The sequence below is a fragment of the Aquila chrysaetos genome, chromosome 7 (assembly GCF_900496995.4).
Source record: "Aquila chrysaetos chrysaetos chromosome 7, bAquChr1.4, whole genome shotgun sequence".
Lineage (NCBI taxonomy): Eukaryota > Metazoa > Chordata > Aves > Accipitriformes > Accipitridae > Aquila > Aquila chrysaetos.
In genome coordinates this window covers 1,271,891-1,290,513 of record NC_044010.1, presented here as the reverse complement: position 1 = coordinate 1,290,513, position 18,623 = coordinate 1,271,891, and the positions used below count along the sequence as shown (strand labels likewise).

At 49.2% G+C, this 18,623-nt stretch overlaps 2 protein-coding genes across 2 annotated transcripts; one reads left to right on the top strand and one right to left on the bottom strand.

The window, feature by feature from the left end:
* The first annotated feature begins 347 nt into the window (after nt 1-347).
* On the top strand, nt 348-7,789 carry SCNN1A (sodium channel epithelial 1 subunit alpha). Its single transcript, XM_030020369.2, has 13 exons — nt 348-534; nt 758-1,131; nt 1,543-1,798; nt 2,688-2,875; nt 3,675-3,775; nt 4,471-4,634; nt 4,980-5,078; nt 5,249-5,366; nt 5,602-5,680; nt 5,997-6,054; nt 6,182-6,237; nt 6,793-6,868; nt 7,096-7,789. The coding sequence occupies exons 1-13, from the start codon at nt 517-519 to the stop codon at nt 7,420-7,422; spliced, it is 1,914 nt and encodes a 637-aa protein (XP_029876229.1). The 5' UTR covers nt 348-516; the 3' UTR covers nt 7,423-7,789.
* A 4,637-nt stretch (nt 7,790-12,426) lies between these two features.
* VAMP1 (vesicle associated membrane protein 1) lies at nt 12,427-18,622 on the bottom strand. Its single transcript, XM_041124897.1, has 6 exons — nt 18,561-18,622; nt 17,862-17,992; nt 16,877-17,035; nt 16,576-16,627; nt 13,304-13,417; nt 12,427-12,607 (listed from the first exon to the last, which is right to left on the bottom strand). The coding sequence occupies exons 2-6, from the start codon at nt 17,868-17,870 to the stop codon at nt 12,600-12,602; spliced, it is 342 nt and encodes a 113-aa protein (XP_040980831.1). The 5' UTR covers nt 17,871-17,992; nt 18,561-18,622; the 3' UTR covers nt 12,427-12,599.
* Nucleotide 18,623: the final 1 nt, after the last annotated feature.

The following is an 18,623-nucleotide window of genomic DNA, read 5'->3' as shown; positions in this document are numbered from 1 at the left end:
AAAAGCACAAATCGGTCATGAAAGCCACGGACCAGCCCTCAGCGGGACTGCTGGCCGGGACGCCGTGTCCCCGCCGTGTGTGGAAAGGCGGGACAGGCTGTTCCTCAGCCGTAGCAGGCCGGGGCAGGGCTCCCCTCAGAGAGCACCGGGCGGGAACGGCGACGGGGACGGGGCGACCCGCCAAGGTCGTGTCGCCGGTCCCTCGTCCGGCTCTGCCCGGCCGCGGACACTTGAAAGAGGCTTTTTCTTCCCCGGGAGCAGCGCCCGGGGAAGGGGGGGGAAAGGGGAAGGGGCAGGAGAGAAGGAAGGAAGGAAGGAAGGAAGGAAGGAAGGAGGGGAGGAAGGAGGGGCGGGCGGGGAGAGGCTGGCAGGGCAGGAGCCGGGCGGGGTGCTGGCTCCGACTGGAAAGGAACCGGTCCCAGCCCAGCCGGGAAGGCTGCGGGAGAGCCGGCGGCGCTGGGGGAAAGCACACACCGGCTCCGATCCCGGTCCCGCTCCCAGCAGCCGCCGCCCGCCATGGGCACGGCACCTCGCGTTAGTCCCTTGGGGCGACGGGGGTCCGGGCGCGGGGGATCGGATCTGTGTGTCCCCCCCTCCCCGCCTTGTCACCCGTGGGAGGAGAGGGCTGGGGTGGCGGGGGCTTGCGCGTGGACGGCTGGGGAGGAGGGGGTGAAAGCCCGGAGGTTTTGGGAAGAGGGTGATGCAGAGCCGGTTTTTGTCACCGGGGCTACCCGCTAATTCGGGGTTTGTGCCGCAGGGTGGGTCTGTGAAGACGGGGAAGATGCCAGAAGGGGAGAAAACGAGGCAGTGTAAGCAAGAAGAGGAGCACCGGCAGAAAGAAGAGGAGCGGGAGGGTCTCATCGAGTTCTATGGTTCCTACCAGGAGCTGTTCCAGTTCTTCTGCAGCAACACGACCATCCACGGGGCTATCCGCCTGGTGTGCTCCAAAAAGAATAAGATGAAGACAGCCTTCTGGTCCGTTCTCTTCTTTCTCACCTTCGGCTTAATGTACTGGCAGTTTGGGATCCTCTACAGGGAGTACTTCAGCTACCCTGTCAACCTCAACCTTAACCTTAACTCCGACAGGCTGACTTTCCCAGCCGTGACGCTGTGCACCCTCAATCCATACAGGTAAGAAATAGACTCCCAGAGCTGTCGACTGCCTTGACTTTTGCGGGTGTAGGATAAAAGCAGGTATTCTTGTTCTCCTCATGGTCCTTGACCTTCTGTAGCAGTGCTGGTGGAAAGGACACTTTTCACAGGCCTTTGCTGCTGCAGGGCATTCACAGTAAGGCATGTTAGTTTAGGCAGCTCTGCTTGGTGGTGTATGTTAGCAGGCTGCACTGTAAACTGCCGCAGGGCAAAAGCAGATGCGTTTACTTCTCTCCTACAAGGATGGTAGCCTCCAGCAAGGGGCTGGATTTGCAGCTGGCAGCAGGAATGTCCTGAATCACCCCAGCAAACTTTGCCACATGTCTTATTCAGAGCTGTTTATGTGCATCCAGCCCTAAAACTGCAGGCTCTTCTCTGCTCCCCGTATAGATACAGTGCCATCCGGAAGAAGCTGGATGAGCTGGACCAAATCACGCATCAGACACTGCTAGACCTTTATGACTACAACATGTCTCTGGCACGAAGCGACTGGGCCACGCTGTCCACACGAAAGCGTAGCTCAAGGAGCCTCCTCCATCATGTCCAGCGCCATCCGCTGCGAAGGCAGAAGCGGGATAACTTAGTCAACTTGCCAGAGAACAGTCCCTCAGTGGACAAGAACGACTGGAAAATTGGCTTTGTTCTGGTGAGATCCCTAGATATCCTGTGTCCTACCGGCTCTGGTCTCTGCCAAGCTATTTCTGTCTTGTTAGACCCTTGGCCATGCCTTTCCCTACGTAGAAGTCTGATTAATCTGCACTGGCTTTTGCTAATGACAGATAAAGGTAGAGCTGAATCCTTTGCCCAATGCAATCCCGCTCCCCAAGTCCTGTCCCTGTCCACGTGGGCCCCAGACTTGTCCATGTCAGTGCCTGTCTTTTCCTCCGTAGAGTAGGGAAACCTTGTCCTTCCTGAAGGCTACATCAGCCTTGCAGTTGCCTTTGGAGAGCCATTTATTAACATCAGCCGCAGTTTTGCCCAATAATAGCAAAGGGGAAAGTATTGGATGGCAGTGGGCCATGTGAAATGTGGTCATGGTCGCATTTGCTCCTAGGTGGCAGCTTCTTTGCCCTAGGGTATCTGTGTTTGCATTTAAAAAGGTGCTGAAGGACTGAAGCTAATCGCATGCCAGTTAACTGGAGTTCCCACAGGATCACAAACGTCTTTCTGGACACACCCTGAAGGAAGGGCTCCCCACACAGGAATTTAAAGTTTCTGGTTTTATACCACCACATAGAATTTATGTGCAGCAGATCACCCTGCCCACCTCACTGTGACTTGCTGCCTCCTGGGTTTTACTTAGCCGTGCTCATTCACCTGGTGTTTCCCTTCCACCAAGGAGCTGCCCTGGGTTTGCTTTTCCCCATTCTGCTGATCAACTTTTAGTCGAGTGCAGGAGCCCTGTGGAGCTCTTCCACTCCCTCGGGTTCATCTCCTGCCCGTGCTGAGGGAGCACAGCTAATGCACAGGCACAGCCTTGCCTCCTGGACAAGACTTCTGTGACACGGCTGGTTTTCTCCTTCTCTTCTTAACAGTGCAGTGAAAACAACAAGGACTGTTTCCATCAGGCGTACTCCTCAGGGGTGGATGCTGTGCGGGAATGGTACAGCTTTCACTATATCAATATCCTGGCGCAGATGCCTGATGCGAAAGCCCTGGATGAGTCTGACTTTGAGAATTTCATCTATGCTTGCCGCTTCAATGAAGCAACATGTGACAAGGCGTAAGTGGTGGAAAGAGCCTACCAAATCTTCCTGAAAACACCCCTATTTTGTGCCTGGGTCCGCGGGGAATCAAGAAACACACATTAGAGAACCTCTTTCCCAAGGTGGGATCGTGCCTTGTTCAGTTCCTGTTGTCTCAAATGATGTTTCTTGAGTCTTTCCTGTGGGTTGTGCTCACCAGGGTCACAGTTTCTGTGACCTGAAACGACCTTGGAGGATGGTTTTGCCTTTTCCTGGGTTTCACACAAATGAAATAGTAATACTGGTACAAACCCCAGAGTGGGTACAGATGTACAGTGTAGAAGTCTCTTTATTCTATTCTCTACAGTGGTAAAGTGGTACATATCAGCCCAGGTACAGGAGGAGAAGAGAGAGTTGTTACAAAAAGACAGTAAAAAAATATCCCACTTCTCTCCTGCCATCATTGGTCAAAAAGCCCCAAAGAGGTAGTGGAATGAAACCCATCAGCATGGGAGGAGGAGGGGTAGGAAGAGCTAAGAGTTTTGTCAGTATTAGGAAGATAATACAGTAATTGCTAGTACTGCTAAAACCCATTTGGGCTCTCAAGAGTTAGCAGTATGAAAAACCTGGTATAAAAACCTGTCCAGGTCCAGGATATTTTTACAGCACATTTAATCGCTTCTCCCTGTTCAGGCAAGTTTACATAACAAATACTGCCCATCTGCTGTAAGCCCCTCTCCCTGCAGGTGGAAAACAGAGTTGTTCCTTTCAGAAAGCCCTTCCCCTTGGTCTCGCAGTCGTTCTCACCCTGTGTGAATGTTTCTGTTCCCCTCTCAGGAATTACACCCACTTCCACCATCCTTTGTACGGGAACTGCTATACTTTTAACGACAACAGCAGCAGCCTGTGGACATCCTCGCTGCCTGGGATCAATAATGGTGGGTAAGAGGCACTCATTGGTGAGTAAGAACAGCTCAGCTCTGCTTTCCCCAGGAGTTACAGGCATCATCCTGCTGTGCTTAACACTGGTGGTGGCAGGCTGCAGCCCTGCTCTGTCTCGCCCAAGCTCTGTTTTCACCCATGTGGAGCTGCCTGTCTCATGGACATGGCTGTCCCTCGCTGCTGCCCCACTGAACTCTCTCTACCCCATCAGTGCCTGATCCTTATGTTCGTTGCTCCCTCTGGACCTGTGCTGGCCCTTCCTGAAGTCCCCTGTTGAGCTGTAGTGCTGTGCTCCAGAGAGCCTGGTCTTCACCTTCTCCTTCCCCATTTTCCTGTTTCCAGCCACTGATCTGTTTGTGTTCCCAAACCCCCGGAAACCTCTCTAGGCCCAAACTTCAGGCTTTTCTTCCATCCAGCTCCAAGTCTTTCCATGCAATCTCTCTCAATTCCCAGTTCGGCTTTTTCTAAGCCCCAGTGAAGAAATCCAGTTTTCTCTGGCCACTCCTGGAGCCTCCAGCTTTGGCTCTGGCCTCTCTCCAGCCACCCTCCACTGCTTCCCAGCTTTGGTGCAGCTCTGGTTGATGTTTCTCTTCCTTCATTTCTTATGGACTCACTTCTAACCATTCTGCTCTCTCTCCTCTCCCGCACGACAGCCGGCCGTGACCTCCCTTGCCCTCTGACATTTCCTCAGGTCTCTCTCTGGTGGTGCGCACTGAACAGAATGATTTCATCCCTCTGTTGTCCACGGTGACGGGAGCCAGGGTCATGGTCCACGATCAGAATGAGCCAGCCTTCATGGATGATGGGGGTTTCAACGTGCGTCCAGGTATCGAGACCTCCATCAGCATGAGAAAGGTGAGGAAGCAGCAGGGGTAAGAGCTGTGGATGTGAGGTTATGGGGGAACTTTAACTTGGTGGATAGATACAGATGGGTTGTCATGGGCCCGGTGTGTGTTTAAGGGAGGGAATTAATCACATGGATTGGAGGGAGGGGAAGGAGAGCAGCTTACTGGACTAGACGGGAAGCATTTGGCTGCAATTTATCAGTGAACAATGAAATAGAGGAAAGCAGGGGGAGCTGGCATCCCGAGGAAAGCATAAAAAGCAGATACTGGTGGACAAGCAGCCTGTGGCTGGGAAGCATAGAAAGAGAACAGCAAAGAGCCAGTCGTTCTGAGTAATGACTGTTCAACATTCTAGGAGATGACTGTGCGTCTTGGGGGCAGTTACAGTGATTGCACGGAGGATGGCAGTGATGTGCCAGTGCAAAACCTGTACTCATCCCGCTACACGGAACAGGTAACTCATTATCACTGGTCCTGTGCCAGCTTGTTTCCCTACTTTCCTGAAATGCTTCAGTCCCCTAACAGCCATGCTTGTCCGTGGGCTCTGTTAATAGTATGATGTGATACAGGCTGCAGTGGGTTTGGTTCCCTTGTTCAGCCTTTTCCACCTCATATGCCTCCCAGGTCTGCATTCGCTCCTGCTTTCAGCTCAACATGGTAGAGCGCTGTGGCTGTGCGTATTACTTCTATCCCTTACCCGCTGGAGCAGAGTACTGTGACTACACAAAGCACGTAGCCTGGGGTAAGTGGACAGGAGGAATAGTAAAGCTCATGCCCACCTCAACCTGTTTGGTCCGCCTCATGTCCCATTACATCTCCTCATTGTCTGGGACATCCAAAAGACGCTCTTGTCTTGGATGGCTAGTCCCTCTGAGCTTGTGGAAGGAAATCTCCCCCGGATTCCCCTCGCTGTCGCCCGTCACCCTTTGTATACAGATACTGTGAGCTTACCTGGATTTACTTTCTCTGCTGCTCAGGCTACTGCTATTACAAACTCCTGGCTGAATTCAAAGCTGACGTACTGGGCTGTTTCCACAAATGTCGGAAACCTTGCAAGTAAGTTTGATTGTCAGGCAGACTGGAAACTCTTTATTCCTAGAAGTGTTGGAAAGCATTCGCTGACCAGGGCAAATGCTTGAGTCAATAGCTGAGCTGCAACCTGAAATGATGTTTCTCCCATCAGGAAGCCAAAATGGCTGAGGAGCATCAGTGTCGGCTTGGGGGGTGAGCTCCCAAGGACTGTGCAGAAGCTCAGTGGGAAGTGGGCAGAACTTCAGCATGGGAGGGAGTTTCCAGGTGTGCCTGGGGATTGAGAGACCTGGCCTTGTAGCTCCTACAGCTTCAACAGCTAACACGGCCTCTTGTCTTCCAGAATGACAGAATACCAGCTGTCAGCTGGATACTCCCGCTGGCCTTCTGCTGTCTCAGAGGTAAGCAGAGGGTATCCTGGCTCCCCAGCACTGCTCTCACCTCCTGTTTAGTCCTTCCTCAACTGGTACTAAACCTACAGGAGGTGACTGCGATTATGTAACGCAATTTATTGCACTTTCATTTCAGGACTGGGTTTTTTACATGCTTTCACAACAGAACAAATACAATATCACATCGAAGAGGTGAGAGCCCCTCAACAGAAATTGCATCCAAACCAGAAACCATCCCAGTGGAGTGTGTGTGTTGGGGCAGTCAGAGCTAAGATTAAATCACAGATGGGAAGAGATTAGGCATGGGACCCATGGACAAGGCCAGTGGATTTGAGTCACAGTAGAGATAAACTGAGACTTCAACAAGGACTGGGAATCCAAGTGAAGAATCTGAAAAGGGTCAGATGCTAGTATGAAAATAGTAAGCCCCAGGCAGCTGCTGTGTGGTCTGGAGTCAGGGTAAGGGCTGATGGAAGAGTGCGAAGGAGCGCCATGCAGGAGCTTGTACTTAGCCAATGTAGGATGCCACAAACATTGGGTTTCACAGTGCCGCCTCAGAAGTGCACTGTAAGTACCAAAGACTGTATTTAGTGCAGAATGAGGGAACAGCAGAGATGGGGAAAAGCCTATGGCTGGTATATGTGGGAGGACAGGAGGGCAGAAGGGGACAGAGAAGACAATTACGCTTGGTGAAGAAATGCAGGGATTGCAGATTTGGGATTGCTGAGCCCCATCTTTCATTTACAGGAACGGAGTTGCCAAAGTGAATATCTTTTTTGAGGAGTGGAACTACAAGACCAATGGGGAGTCTCCTGCCTTCACGGTACACACTTTACTGCCACGTCCTCTCTAGTCACCCATTCCCCCACAATGTCCCTCCATACTGGCATGTGTTTGTTCCAGCAGCATTGCTGGATATCGAGTCTCTTTTCCTGTGGCAGGGTGGGAAAAATTCTCTAGCACCACGGGGGCACTGCTAGTGGGAGCAGGCAGGGAAGCAAAAGGCTCGAATGAGGGCTGTCCTCACTGCCCTTTCTCCATCTCTTGCAGGTAGTGACTCTGCTGTCCCAGCTTGGGAACCAGTGGAGTCTCTGGTTCGGATCCTCTGTCCTGTCTGTGATGGAGCTTGCAGAGCTGATTCTGGATTTCATTGCCATCACCTTTATCTTGGCCTTACGCTGGTTCCGTTCTCGGCAGCAGCTCTCTCCACCGCAACCTCCTCCAAACAGTCACGATAACACTGCTTTCCCAGACGAGGCACCAGGTCTCAGTGCTCCACACCGCTTCACTGTTGAGGCTGTAGTGACCATGCTGCCATCCTACAACAGCCTGGAACTGCGTGGGCCGAGCAGGGATGGTGAGATGGGACACGAGTGAGGCAGTGGCTTATTCCACAGTTCGGATGGGTGGCAGTTGGAGCAGAGGCTGCACACTTTGTCTGTGGGACCTGCATTTCCTTCTTTCTGGGGTACTCTACCTGGACCGTAGCAGAAGACTGCACTGTGGTTGGCCTGGGTTCCTTGCTTTCACTAGTATAGGTGAATTCTTCAGTCTCATAAAATATTGCTCTGGGGAGCCCCAGGGATGAGAGTTGATCTAGTGTATGTATGGGGGAGATGTCCACTTGGTTTCCTTACGCTCCTTGCATGTGCACACCTACATGTGCATGCATGCTTTCTTTTCCCTGCAACAAGGATGCTGCCACAGTTCTGGTCTGTTGTTAATTAAAGAGGTTTGGCAGGCGTGACTGGCCTCCTCTGTGGTACGACAAGGGACAGGAACGTAGTCTCTGGGGTACAAGTCTCTCAACAGGCTGAGCTTTGTTAAGCTTTCCTTAAGGTTGGAAACTGGTTGCTCTTTTCCTAGTTCTTAATGTCCAGCTCTGATCCCAAGACCAAGCCACCCACCCTCTCCTCTCCCCGAGGAGAGGCTACTTGTATAGCCCTGGGAGATTACAGCCACTGACATAATCTCCATCTATATTACACACAATACTCCAGGGAGGTGGTCGATGCTTGCTGCCACTCTCGGGTCAGGACAAAACACCCCTGGCAGAATGAGGTCTCCCTTTTCAAGCTGCCTATGTGGCACTGGTAGGTCTTAGCTGTACAGCAGTCTCCTTCCTTGTGATATACTGTATGCATGTACGTTCAGCCATTTGACCGTTTGCTAGAGCATTGGGGATAAACTGATCTCTACATAGGAGCTATGGAAACTAAGTGGCTATGCACACCCTCAAAAACATCCCAAACAGTATCTCTTGCAGGATCTCACGGCAGGAAAGAGGATCAGAATAGCACAGGTCACGCAGTGCCTGCTCTGCTCCACTCTTCTCTGGCTCACCCACAGAGGCTCTGCTGAGGATTGTGAAGCACAGAAGTGCTGCAGGCTTTAATCTAAGATCCTTTCAGGGAAAGCTTTAGCCTATTGGAATGGACCACATAGGCAATCAAGGCCAGGACAAAGATGGTCCTCTTCCCAGGAACGAATTTGGGGGTCTTTGCGTGAAAGCACACATCTTATTTCTTGCAGTAAGCTTGCCATACTATTTTTTACAAATACTCAGACCTCTGCTGCAATGGTATTTACACAGCACTTTATGGGGTATCAAGAGAGCAAGGGAGATGTCCTTAACAAACAGGATTATCCACTTGACCGGACACAAACACAGATACCGGAATTTAAGCCTATCGTTTAGGCAAATAGCTGTGGTACTATGTACCCAATCGCACTGCAAACAACCTCTTCTGAATTTAAAAACTAGTTAATCATAACAAAAGAAAAACTTCAAATATTTTAAAAATTAAGGTAGATGCACTGCCCTTGGGAAGATGGAGGATTTTACTGCAGTATATAAACTGTTGCCCAATTCTTCCCTTTGAGATGCTAAACATATGCTTGTTGTACTGCTTTTGCCTCAGTTACCTAAATGCACTTTTCACTTCCCAGCAGAGAGTGATTTTCTTCCTCCTCACAGACATGAACGCTGTATTCTTTATTACACAAATATTCATGGTTTTTCAAACTTTACCCCAGTGCTCAGCTGATGACCCTTGTTTGAAAGTGAAGATGATGTCTCTCTGCTGGGAATAGGAGTGAGCGATTCAGGGGGTGTCCTTCAGCAAGGGGAGCAGCCCAGCAGGAGGGAAAGCCCTGCAACCACAGGCACTTAGAGCTGTGGGAACATGTATTCCCCCTGGGAGGCTCCCAGTGGAAAAAATCAGGACTCCTACAAACAAGAAAAAAAAAATCCACTTTCTGTGTTTATGGGACATTTTAAGTGAAGTAAAAACCTGACACTGGACACAAAGGTGTTTGCTTCACAAAACCACCTCCAAATCAAGAAAGAAGAAAGAGTAGGTGCAACTTCTAAAACAGTCTCTGTATATCATAAACGTATGATGATTCATATGGTGAGCATGATCTTTCCTGAATATCCAAAGAGTAAGACACGATTCCTCACATCACATGGAACCTTGTGATAACCATAAAATTGATGTGACCCACTGCATCACACGTAGTTAAGTGGGTAATTAAAGGAAGATTAATCAGATGCATAACTACTTGAAACATTAAATTCTCTTCAACATCATAAAGAAATATAGCTGTAGAAGGTGGTGATGTATTCCCTAGGGGAAGCTTGCACCATATTATCTCTCTCTTCTGTAAAAGTGTTAAAATGCAAAAAAAATTAGCTTTGACTGATGAACTCAAAAGTAACGGCCCCATTCCGGGTAGCTGTAAATCCAGAGTTAAAAGCCTGTACAAACACGAAGCTGTTATACAAGCTGATAAATAGATTAGTCCTCCCTGTCCTGAGGATCAGGGCAAAAATTGCCATCTTGGGAGAAATCAGGTGATCCTCCCAGGAACATCCCTACACTTCTTGTAGACTGACAAGACCGCAAATTATCAGCTCAACAGAGCTTGGTCTGGCTGAAAACGAGGTGAGTCCAGCAGTGCTGGAGAGAGAGTGCAGAAAATGGAGTATTTCACTGACAATGTGAAATACTAGAGAAAAGGGAAGGAAGTGTGCATTTGGAGTGATTTGTAGGTCAGCAAAAGGCAAATTAAAGGTCTAAGCTGGGGAGAAGGAGAAAGCTGAGGGGATGTAAATGCTCCATGGTCATAGGTACGTTAGAGGCATAGCGCAGTGATTTGGAGGACATGGAAAACATGCAAGGAGCAACTGTAGGTCACAGGACACTGAAGAAAAGAAAGTTGTGTCTTTTTGGACTGTGAGCATCTGTTGTGCAGGGAGAAGGCAGAGAAGTAGGAGTACAAGTGCTTGAAGGAGGAAGGGAAGTGCAGGAGGAAAAAAATCATTTTGTGGGTAAGTTGGAGTATTAGAGTGGTTTGTTTTGCAGGAGTAAGCAGCACAGAAGTGAGTAGTTCCACATGCTTAAGGAGAAGAATGAGGATGAGAAAAAGGAAGGGGTTTACAATGGGGAAATTACAGAGGAAGAAGAGGGATGAGTGTTTAGGAGCTTAAATACATTAGCAGAGGATTTGTGGAAGTCTTTAGTACTGCTGAAATACAAGGAAAAAGAGGTGAGCTCTTTTGGGATGTGGAACAGCCCGCAGAGACAGGCTACAAAGGGCCCCAGTGTCCGTGGGACCACAGTGGTGGCAGACATCTGCAAGTTGATAGAGGGTTAAAAGCATTTGGAAGTCCATGTGCTAGCAGAGAAAAGGGATAGAGACAGTCTGGAAAATACAGGGACACTGAAGTTTGAGGGCTCCAACTGAGAGATGATGAATTTGGAGGCTCTAAGGACCTCTACAGAAATTTGGAGTGGAGTGGGACTGGGGGAATGGAAAGAAATATTGGAAGAAAGGAAAGAATGGGCCAGCCCCTCCAAGAAGGAGAAAAACTACAGAAAGCTAAGCACAGGATGGTTGAGAAGGCAGGGAGCACAAGGACAGAGAACCATGGGCAGGCATACCCTGCTATCTGCTGAAAACTTGTTCCTTAAGAGTGTGACAGTCACAATTTGACAGATACCAAGACTTTTTTTTTTTCCCCGTAAGAATTAAGGTAATAGAGGAAATGCACAGAAATACAACATAAAAGTGTCTACAGAAGCTAGAAAAAACGAGAAAACTACCGTTTCAGAAAATAAGCAATACATCCACAAGAACAAAACTCTGCTTGCTAGAGTGCTTAGAGAAGCTGGACAGATAGGTGCAAGGTTTGTCTGCACAGACTGAGGTCAAACCTAGAAAGAATTTGAGGAAAGAATTCCCAGGCTCTCGGCACAGGTTCAAGAAAATCTAAGGAGTGGAGATGCACTACATCAAGAAATGAGAAGGGCAGCAGTGCTGCTAGTGAAAGGACGGAGGGGAACCACAGAGATCAGGAACACGCTGGAGGGGTGGCTGTGTTCAGTCTTGCAGTTCTTTATACTTACCAACGTGCAATATTTAAAGGGGTCTTGTGAGCACAAGAGAGGAAAGCACCTTCAGCTTCCAAGTACGTGTTTAAAGGCAACGAACTAAAAAAAAAAGCTTACTTTCTGGAGATTATGGCAAATTTATTAAAAAAATAGTATAAGGGCTTTTGGAAAAGAAGCGTGGCAGGAGAACATGAAAAGGAGTCGTTTTGGCATCTGCAAGAATCATTTAGTGGGTCTACATGCTGAAGGAAAGGATGTTATGGGGCTGTTCGTATTGGAAACCTGGGGAGCAAAATAAGGGTGTTCCAAGTAACTCTGACAAAAAATAGCTCAAAGATGATCAGAAGTATGGAGGCTGAAGTGCAACTTTATTTTGGCCTGCAAACAGGAGAAGTTTTGTGAAGGGACCCAGTTACTTCTTCCAAGAGGAAGCATCATAGGTAACCTGGAAGAAACACTGGGCTGAACTCAGGTATCCAACAGACACAGCTGAGTTGCCTATTTTGTAAAATATATCCTTACCTCGTACATCTCTTGCAGAGTAATTATTTGCTCAGAGGTCGAATGAAGATAAAACCTCTGTACTTCCTCATTATTGCCTCTCTTCACCAAGTTAAGGCTTCCAACTCCAGTGCATACGTCAGAGCAGAGACCTCCGTCACTTCACAGGGAAGCTAGCTCCCTTAAACAAGTGTTGATGCTGCATTCCTACTCTGAAGAAAAATCTTGTCTTCTCCACCATCATTCAGTTACTCTCCAGCTGAGACAACAAACCCCCCCGCCACTGATGAGAGCATGCAGCCTACTTTGATCAGTGCATAGAAACCTCAGGGAAGGTCAGAGCAAGACCTAGGGCATCTAGAAACATGAAGGTTTAAGACATTCTGTTTAAGAGCAGTATAGTTGAGGCTTCTCCTCCCCCACCAAACCTGAAGGTGTCAGGATGAAGCAGTTGCTATGGGAGCTGCATGTGTAAAGGCAGAGCTTGGATTTCTAACTAGACGTATGAAGATCTACTCTGCCAAAACCTTGGCCTTGCTTTTAGTGCACATTTAAAACCATGTTTTGTCCAGGATAGCAGACTCTGCAGGAGCAGCAGAGGTGCCGATGCTCACCTGAGCTCACTCAGAAGATGAGTTCCCAGCAGAGCATGGTACTTTAAATACCTACTGGAGGATTTACGGTTAGACATGCAACTCTTTGCAAACATGCACAACATTGACTCATGAGTTGGGCACAACCCTGGGGCAACTTTCAGCAGCATCTTCAGCCCCAGTTCTGTGCTCCAGAGCAGCTGGCCAGCTTTGGAAAGCAAGCATTCAAGTCCCTAGGTTTGGCTAGGGACCTGGGAGACTGTGTAGTCAACAGTCTGGAAACACATCTGTTCCAAGAAAAAGTTTTTCCTATCCCCCTACATGAACAAAGCTGGGAACTAATAAGAAGACAATACACAACTTGGCAGGAATTGTAGCATGACTGGTTCATTCAGGTTGTGCAGGCCTGATCTGTGCTGAAGTTTAGACCATATGTGCTGCTTTAACCCACCAGCCAGTCCAGACACCCTCCTTTCCTGGAAGGCTTTCATCTTTCAAAGAATTAGCCTGGCTGCACTACTCCAAATCCACCATTGACCATACATTGTTCTGGCATGATTTTGATGATGTTTAAGACCGGACAAAGATTGATCGTAAGGGAACCACAAGCCACAGGGAGTACTGCTTTACAACCTGAAGTTTGGAACAGCAGGGGCAAATAAGGGCACAAGTACCTCATTTGAAAATAAGTCCACACTGGACAAAGATCTGTCATTTCTTTTTAATGAGATTCAAGTGTACAGTGAAGAAAAACAAGGGGGCACTTACCTTTATTCCAGCCATGCTCCAAGATATGCTGTGAGCTACTCTTGGAGGTCTTCATCTGGATCCTGAACGTATGTCCCAACACCAGTGGAGAATTGCTTTCTGGGTTTAAGGATCCTAGGATAGGTTATTGAAACCCAAAGGCAGCACAGCCTGAGGAACTAGAGCTACCAGTAACACACCCTCCGATGCAGGGGACTACCTCCTCATGCATTACACAGTGGGTAGACATTTGGTGGCTGGAAGTAAGAGTTGGCTTGGGCAGCCTCTTCCAGAGCTGCTGGTTCATACTTCGTGTTACAGACTTACCAGAGTCAGTCCAGCACACAGTTCCAGTACAACTGGAACTACCATCATTGCAATGGAAAACCAGCCACTGCTTTGAGGGCCAGAACTTCAGGTGTGTGTATAGTACGGAAGTGACCAAAAAAAAAAAAAAAAAAAAAAGAGATGTTCCAAAACCAGTTTGGTATCCCAACCCCTCCCCACCCACTGACAGACCAGACAGACTCAGTAAGGTGGCGAATTGTGTTTCTTAGAGACCATTAAAAGTACATGAGCTGATTAGTATAACATGCCAGAGGAGATTACAGTTGTGTTTATAGAGGAAGGAAATAAACTGCACGTGCATGAGTGGCTGTAATGCTGTGGACAGCAGAGTCCCTTGCTTTTACTCAGAGGGCCTTGGTGATTTTTTTTTTTTTTTGCCCATGCATAGAGACACAAGGGAGGGGAAAAGGAGCAGAAGAGGCAACATACAACATTTAAGAGAAAGAAATGGAAGAGACAGCCTAGGGGGACCTCAGCCCCCAAAGGAACAGGAAGAATGTGGCACCAAAGGCTTGTTTAGAAGAGTTCAAGAGAATTGCTGGTCTGTGGGCCTCAAGCTTGTATGCCCACCCCCTAAAATGATAGCAGTAAGTAGTACAAGCAGGCCCTGGCTCCTCTTCAGTAGATGCACTTCTGACGGTCCATCACATCTGTTCCACAGGGAATTAGGGAAGTGCTCAGGGGACGAGGGCTGCTTCACTCCAGGTCTTCACCTCTGCCCTCACCCAAGGGGAGAGGGATGGAATTGCAGGGAGATGAACTCAGTGCAAATGAAATGCTGGGGCATGGAAGTGAGCATGCAAAACCTAGCCCCTTCCCAGATGCCGTGTGAGGAGGAAAGGGGCTTCCCCAGCACACCCAGTGAAACCAAAAGCATCTGCCCTTCCCATCTTTGCTACTTCACTCCCATATGGGAACTCCAGTGATGTTCTCCCCTGCCTCCCCATATCCCCTTAAGCCTAGGCAGATGCCCGTGTATTCTAGAACCGAGGCAGAGCTTCCTAAACTAAAGGAGTTCCCTCTTCCCACTCTAGATGACAGGCTACAGCTCAGTTTGTGAAAAAGAAAACAAACAAACAAAAGAACAAAAACCACCCAAAAAAACCCAACAACAAAAAACACTAAACAAACAACAAGATGCACATTCCTCAGAAGACTGCAGAAACTGAGGAACAGGGCAGCTCACTTAACCCCAGGTTTGACAACACATTCAAGCAATTCACAGCTCTTGTTATTTTTCATGGAGGAGAACAAGGGAATTGCTTACAGAAAGCCACAGCATTCCATGCTGCAAGTTTACTTCCAGCAGAGACCACCTTGGATCTAAATTCAAGAGAACCCATAGCAAGTAGGAAGATTTCAGTTTGATAGGCAAGATCTCTAGAGATCTAAGCTGCCAAACTGGGACATCTGATGTCACTTTGCAATACCTGTGCCGAGAGCAGCATTTTCCTTTGAATCCCCTAGCTAGCCATTCCAAGGATTTTCTAACACCCACTGAAAGTTCAGGCCTTGTAGCAGCAGAAACAGAACAGGTATTCTTAATCAGAAAGCTGTGTGGCTCATTCAGTCTCATCAGGAATACCTCCAGTCTCCTTCACATCTCCACCTATGTAGTGGATTTCCTTTGACATTCAACCCAGTAACACAAAAGCAAAACACCCATTCCCATTCTGCCACTACCCCAAAGTCTTCCAGAAAGCTACAAGACAGTAGAAAGCCACAGGGTCCTGGCTTGTGTCTGCATAGATGAAAGGAATATCTGACACCCCCCACCAGACTCCTTACTGTTGTTCTTTCGTTCCTTCTGGCAGGAGATTTTACTCCCACACGTGCCTTTTAGATAGTAAAAAAACCTCCTTTCACTTAAGTGTCTTTAGTCTGTTGCACTTGACTGAGGTAATCATGTAGGCTCTCCTTTATAATAACTGAAATGGCCACATTCAGACAGCAAGTCACCTGAAAATAAGGACAGGCAGAATAAATCATTTAAGTGCTCATCTCTCCATGGCTAGAGAAATCTGCACCACTACATCTAGCTCAGTCAGATGGCTCACAGTCACTGACCAACACAAACTAGCCTTTATTTCAGAAGCTCACTGAAAAGCTTAAGTCATGCTGCCACTCTTTTTAGGCAGAACACTAAAGAATCTCACATGCAGAAGTCCTTCATCCCCAAAGGCACTGCGTTAAGGCATTCTTATTTTGCTAGAGTCCATACAGGCACTATTTGAGAAGCTTGCACCCAAAAATAAACCACATAAATTCCTTGCAGAAGAGCAGCAGCAATAGCTACCCACTCCTCCTCTACTTCCCTTTCCTGAAAATTCAGATGACCCTCCCTAAAGCTGCAGCAGCTGTTGAAGAGTCTAACCACGTTCAGTAGAGCACTTCAGAGTCCTATACAGAAGACAAATCAAAACCGATAAAGAAATCAATGAAGAAGCTAGGTGGAAGGGAAGGGAAAGATTCAGGGGCAAGAAGAGACAGGCAAGGTGACAGGGGACAGTAGGTTGCAGACTGAAGGAGCTACATTCAAGTAAAAAAGTAGACTGGAGACAAAGCAATAGGGAACAAAAAGGAAAGAACAAAAGGGCAAGTTACACCAAAGGTGCCCCCCGAGACCTCCAAATCCCCCACCAGGGAAGGGACTTGCCAACCCACCCGCTCCAGGGCAAATGCCCCTCATACTTACGGGTTTACCTGACCTGGCAGAGAGAATTTCCCATCTCTACAATGATGGCCACCCCCAATTCCTTCTGCTACTATGTAAAGCATACCATTTCCACAATAAGCATGGGAGTTCCAGCACCCCCACCTCCCTTCCCCAAGGACTGAAGTTAACACTTATGCAATCAAGACCCTCCAGATCTCAAACCAAAAAGTTTAAAGTACTCTAGAGTTGGTGCTTCTCCACCTTTGATCCTGGGCTTTTTGGTACTTACTTACAATCACCACCACCACAATGGCACCAATCACTCCCATCATGATCATCATCTGGAGAGAGAGATTGGCAAAGAGTAATACTCAGAACAGATTAACAAGTTCACATACTCCCTGACAGCCAGGGAATATAAGCCAGACCCTGAAGGTAGGACAGCCAAGGCCTCAAAAGTCTTTCCACAGTGAAAGAATCCTAAGCATTTGAAATCGTTATTAAGCCCCAACTATCCTCTCAAAGCCCTGCAGGAGAGGACCAGCCCAATTTCCTTCTGATGAAGGAGGTCAGGGCACTAGGAAACTCACCTTGCAGTTCTTCCACCAGTACTTCCTTTTGAGTTTTGCTGCGCTACTTTCAAATTGTGAGGCACCGGCCTGAAGTGCATCTGCCCGGTCATCTAGCTCGGACAGTTTCTCATCTCGTTGCAGCACCTTGTCTACATTTACACACATTATATCAACCACCTGCAGAAGGAAAAATAGTAGCAGCAGTTGTATTGGTAAAGAGAGTTGAAAAAGTAAGAGGAGTAACTTGGCCAATAACTAACACTGAGATACTAACAAGTGAAAGCTCTAAACAAGGAAAAAGGGTCAGGATAAGAAACAGTTTTCAAGTCATTGCCTACTTTGAAGTGGGGGAAAAAACCCTAGACCCCGTGTTAAAGTATCAGTTCAACTACACTTAAACCAGGTCCTTGGCCCCACATTCTCATCACCCGTCTTTAAAAGCTCCCAAATCCAGCAAGTCTAAGTCACTCCCTTCATGAGAATAATCAGGTGCTCACTCCCCAGTAACTGCAAAAATAAGTTAGAGCTACATGTTGCTGCCCCAGTGAGGCATAAAGGCGTTACTGCATGTCAGCAGCCACGCCACAGACACCGACCCTGGACAGTCAGACAAGGTTCCCCCCACATCACACACCGAGTCTGCACACAGACTGTTCCCTTGAAGCAGCAGGCAGGCATTAAGATCCAGCTGTTCTGGATGCTGTATAGCTTTATTTCCGTAACAGATGCACGCCAGAAGGTACCAAAAATCTAACAGGCCCGCTCCTTAGAAATCCTATCTGGAATTAAGCAGCTTTTAAACATAAAGCAATCTCTGCTCCAGCCTCTTTATAGATCTGCCATCACCTTTTGAGTATGAATGCGTTTCTGGCATTGGCATGACAAGAGCATCCACCCCCTCAGCAACAGACGCCTGTCAAGAACATCACTGCTGCAGAGCGGTAGGAAAAAAAAGAGCGCAGGCAGCCTACGGGAAGCCAGCACGGCTGGCAGGGTTACCAACCTCCTTCATTTGGGCCTGCGTCTGCTGCAGCCGGCGGTTACTGCTCACGTTGGTGGCTTGTCCGGGGGGGGGCCCCACCAGGGGCTCCCCCTTCGGGGGCCCCGGGAGCAGGTTGCTGAGCTGGATCAGACCTAAGGAAAGACAGAGATGGGTAAGGAGAAAAACCCAGACGCTCAAGAGAAAGGACCCCACACACGCACACTCCCCAAAAATCCACCTGAACCCCAGTACCCCCAGGGCTGGGGCAGTGCTGGCTGTTGCCCCGATGGCCTGCACCCTTCCTAGACCCCCCCACACACCGGACAGGGATGGGGCGAGCTGAGGGGAGAGCCCGGAGCAAGAGCAGGCCCAGGAGGGCAGCGGGGGAAGGCCAGGCCCGGTGCAGGGGGGGGGTGCCCGGCGCTGCAGCCTCCCGGGAGCCGGGAAGGGAGACCGGGAGGGGAACCCGCAGCGTGCCACAAGCACCGGGACGAGGGTCACGCTGACGGGGAGACACAGCGCGGGGGGGGGCACCCCGGGGACGGGGACACGGCAGCCCCCGGACGGCTGGGCGCAGCGGTGGCCGCCGGCCAAGTTGACAGCGGCAATGCGCCACTCGGACCTCACCGGCCAGGACGCGGGGGGTCGTCTACGCTGGGCCTGTTCCCTCCCGGTCCACCCACACCCTCCCCCCCACGCCACGGCCCGGCGGACACTCACATCGCGGAACCGGACCGGGACCCCCCCCACAGAAACACCGCAGCACAGAGCTCCGCACCCCGC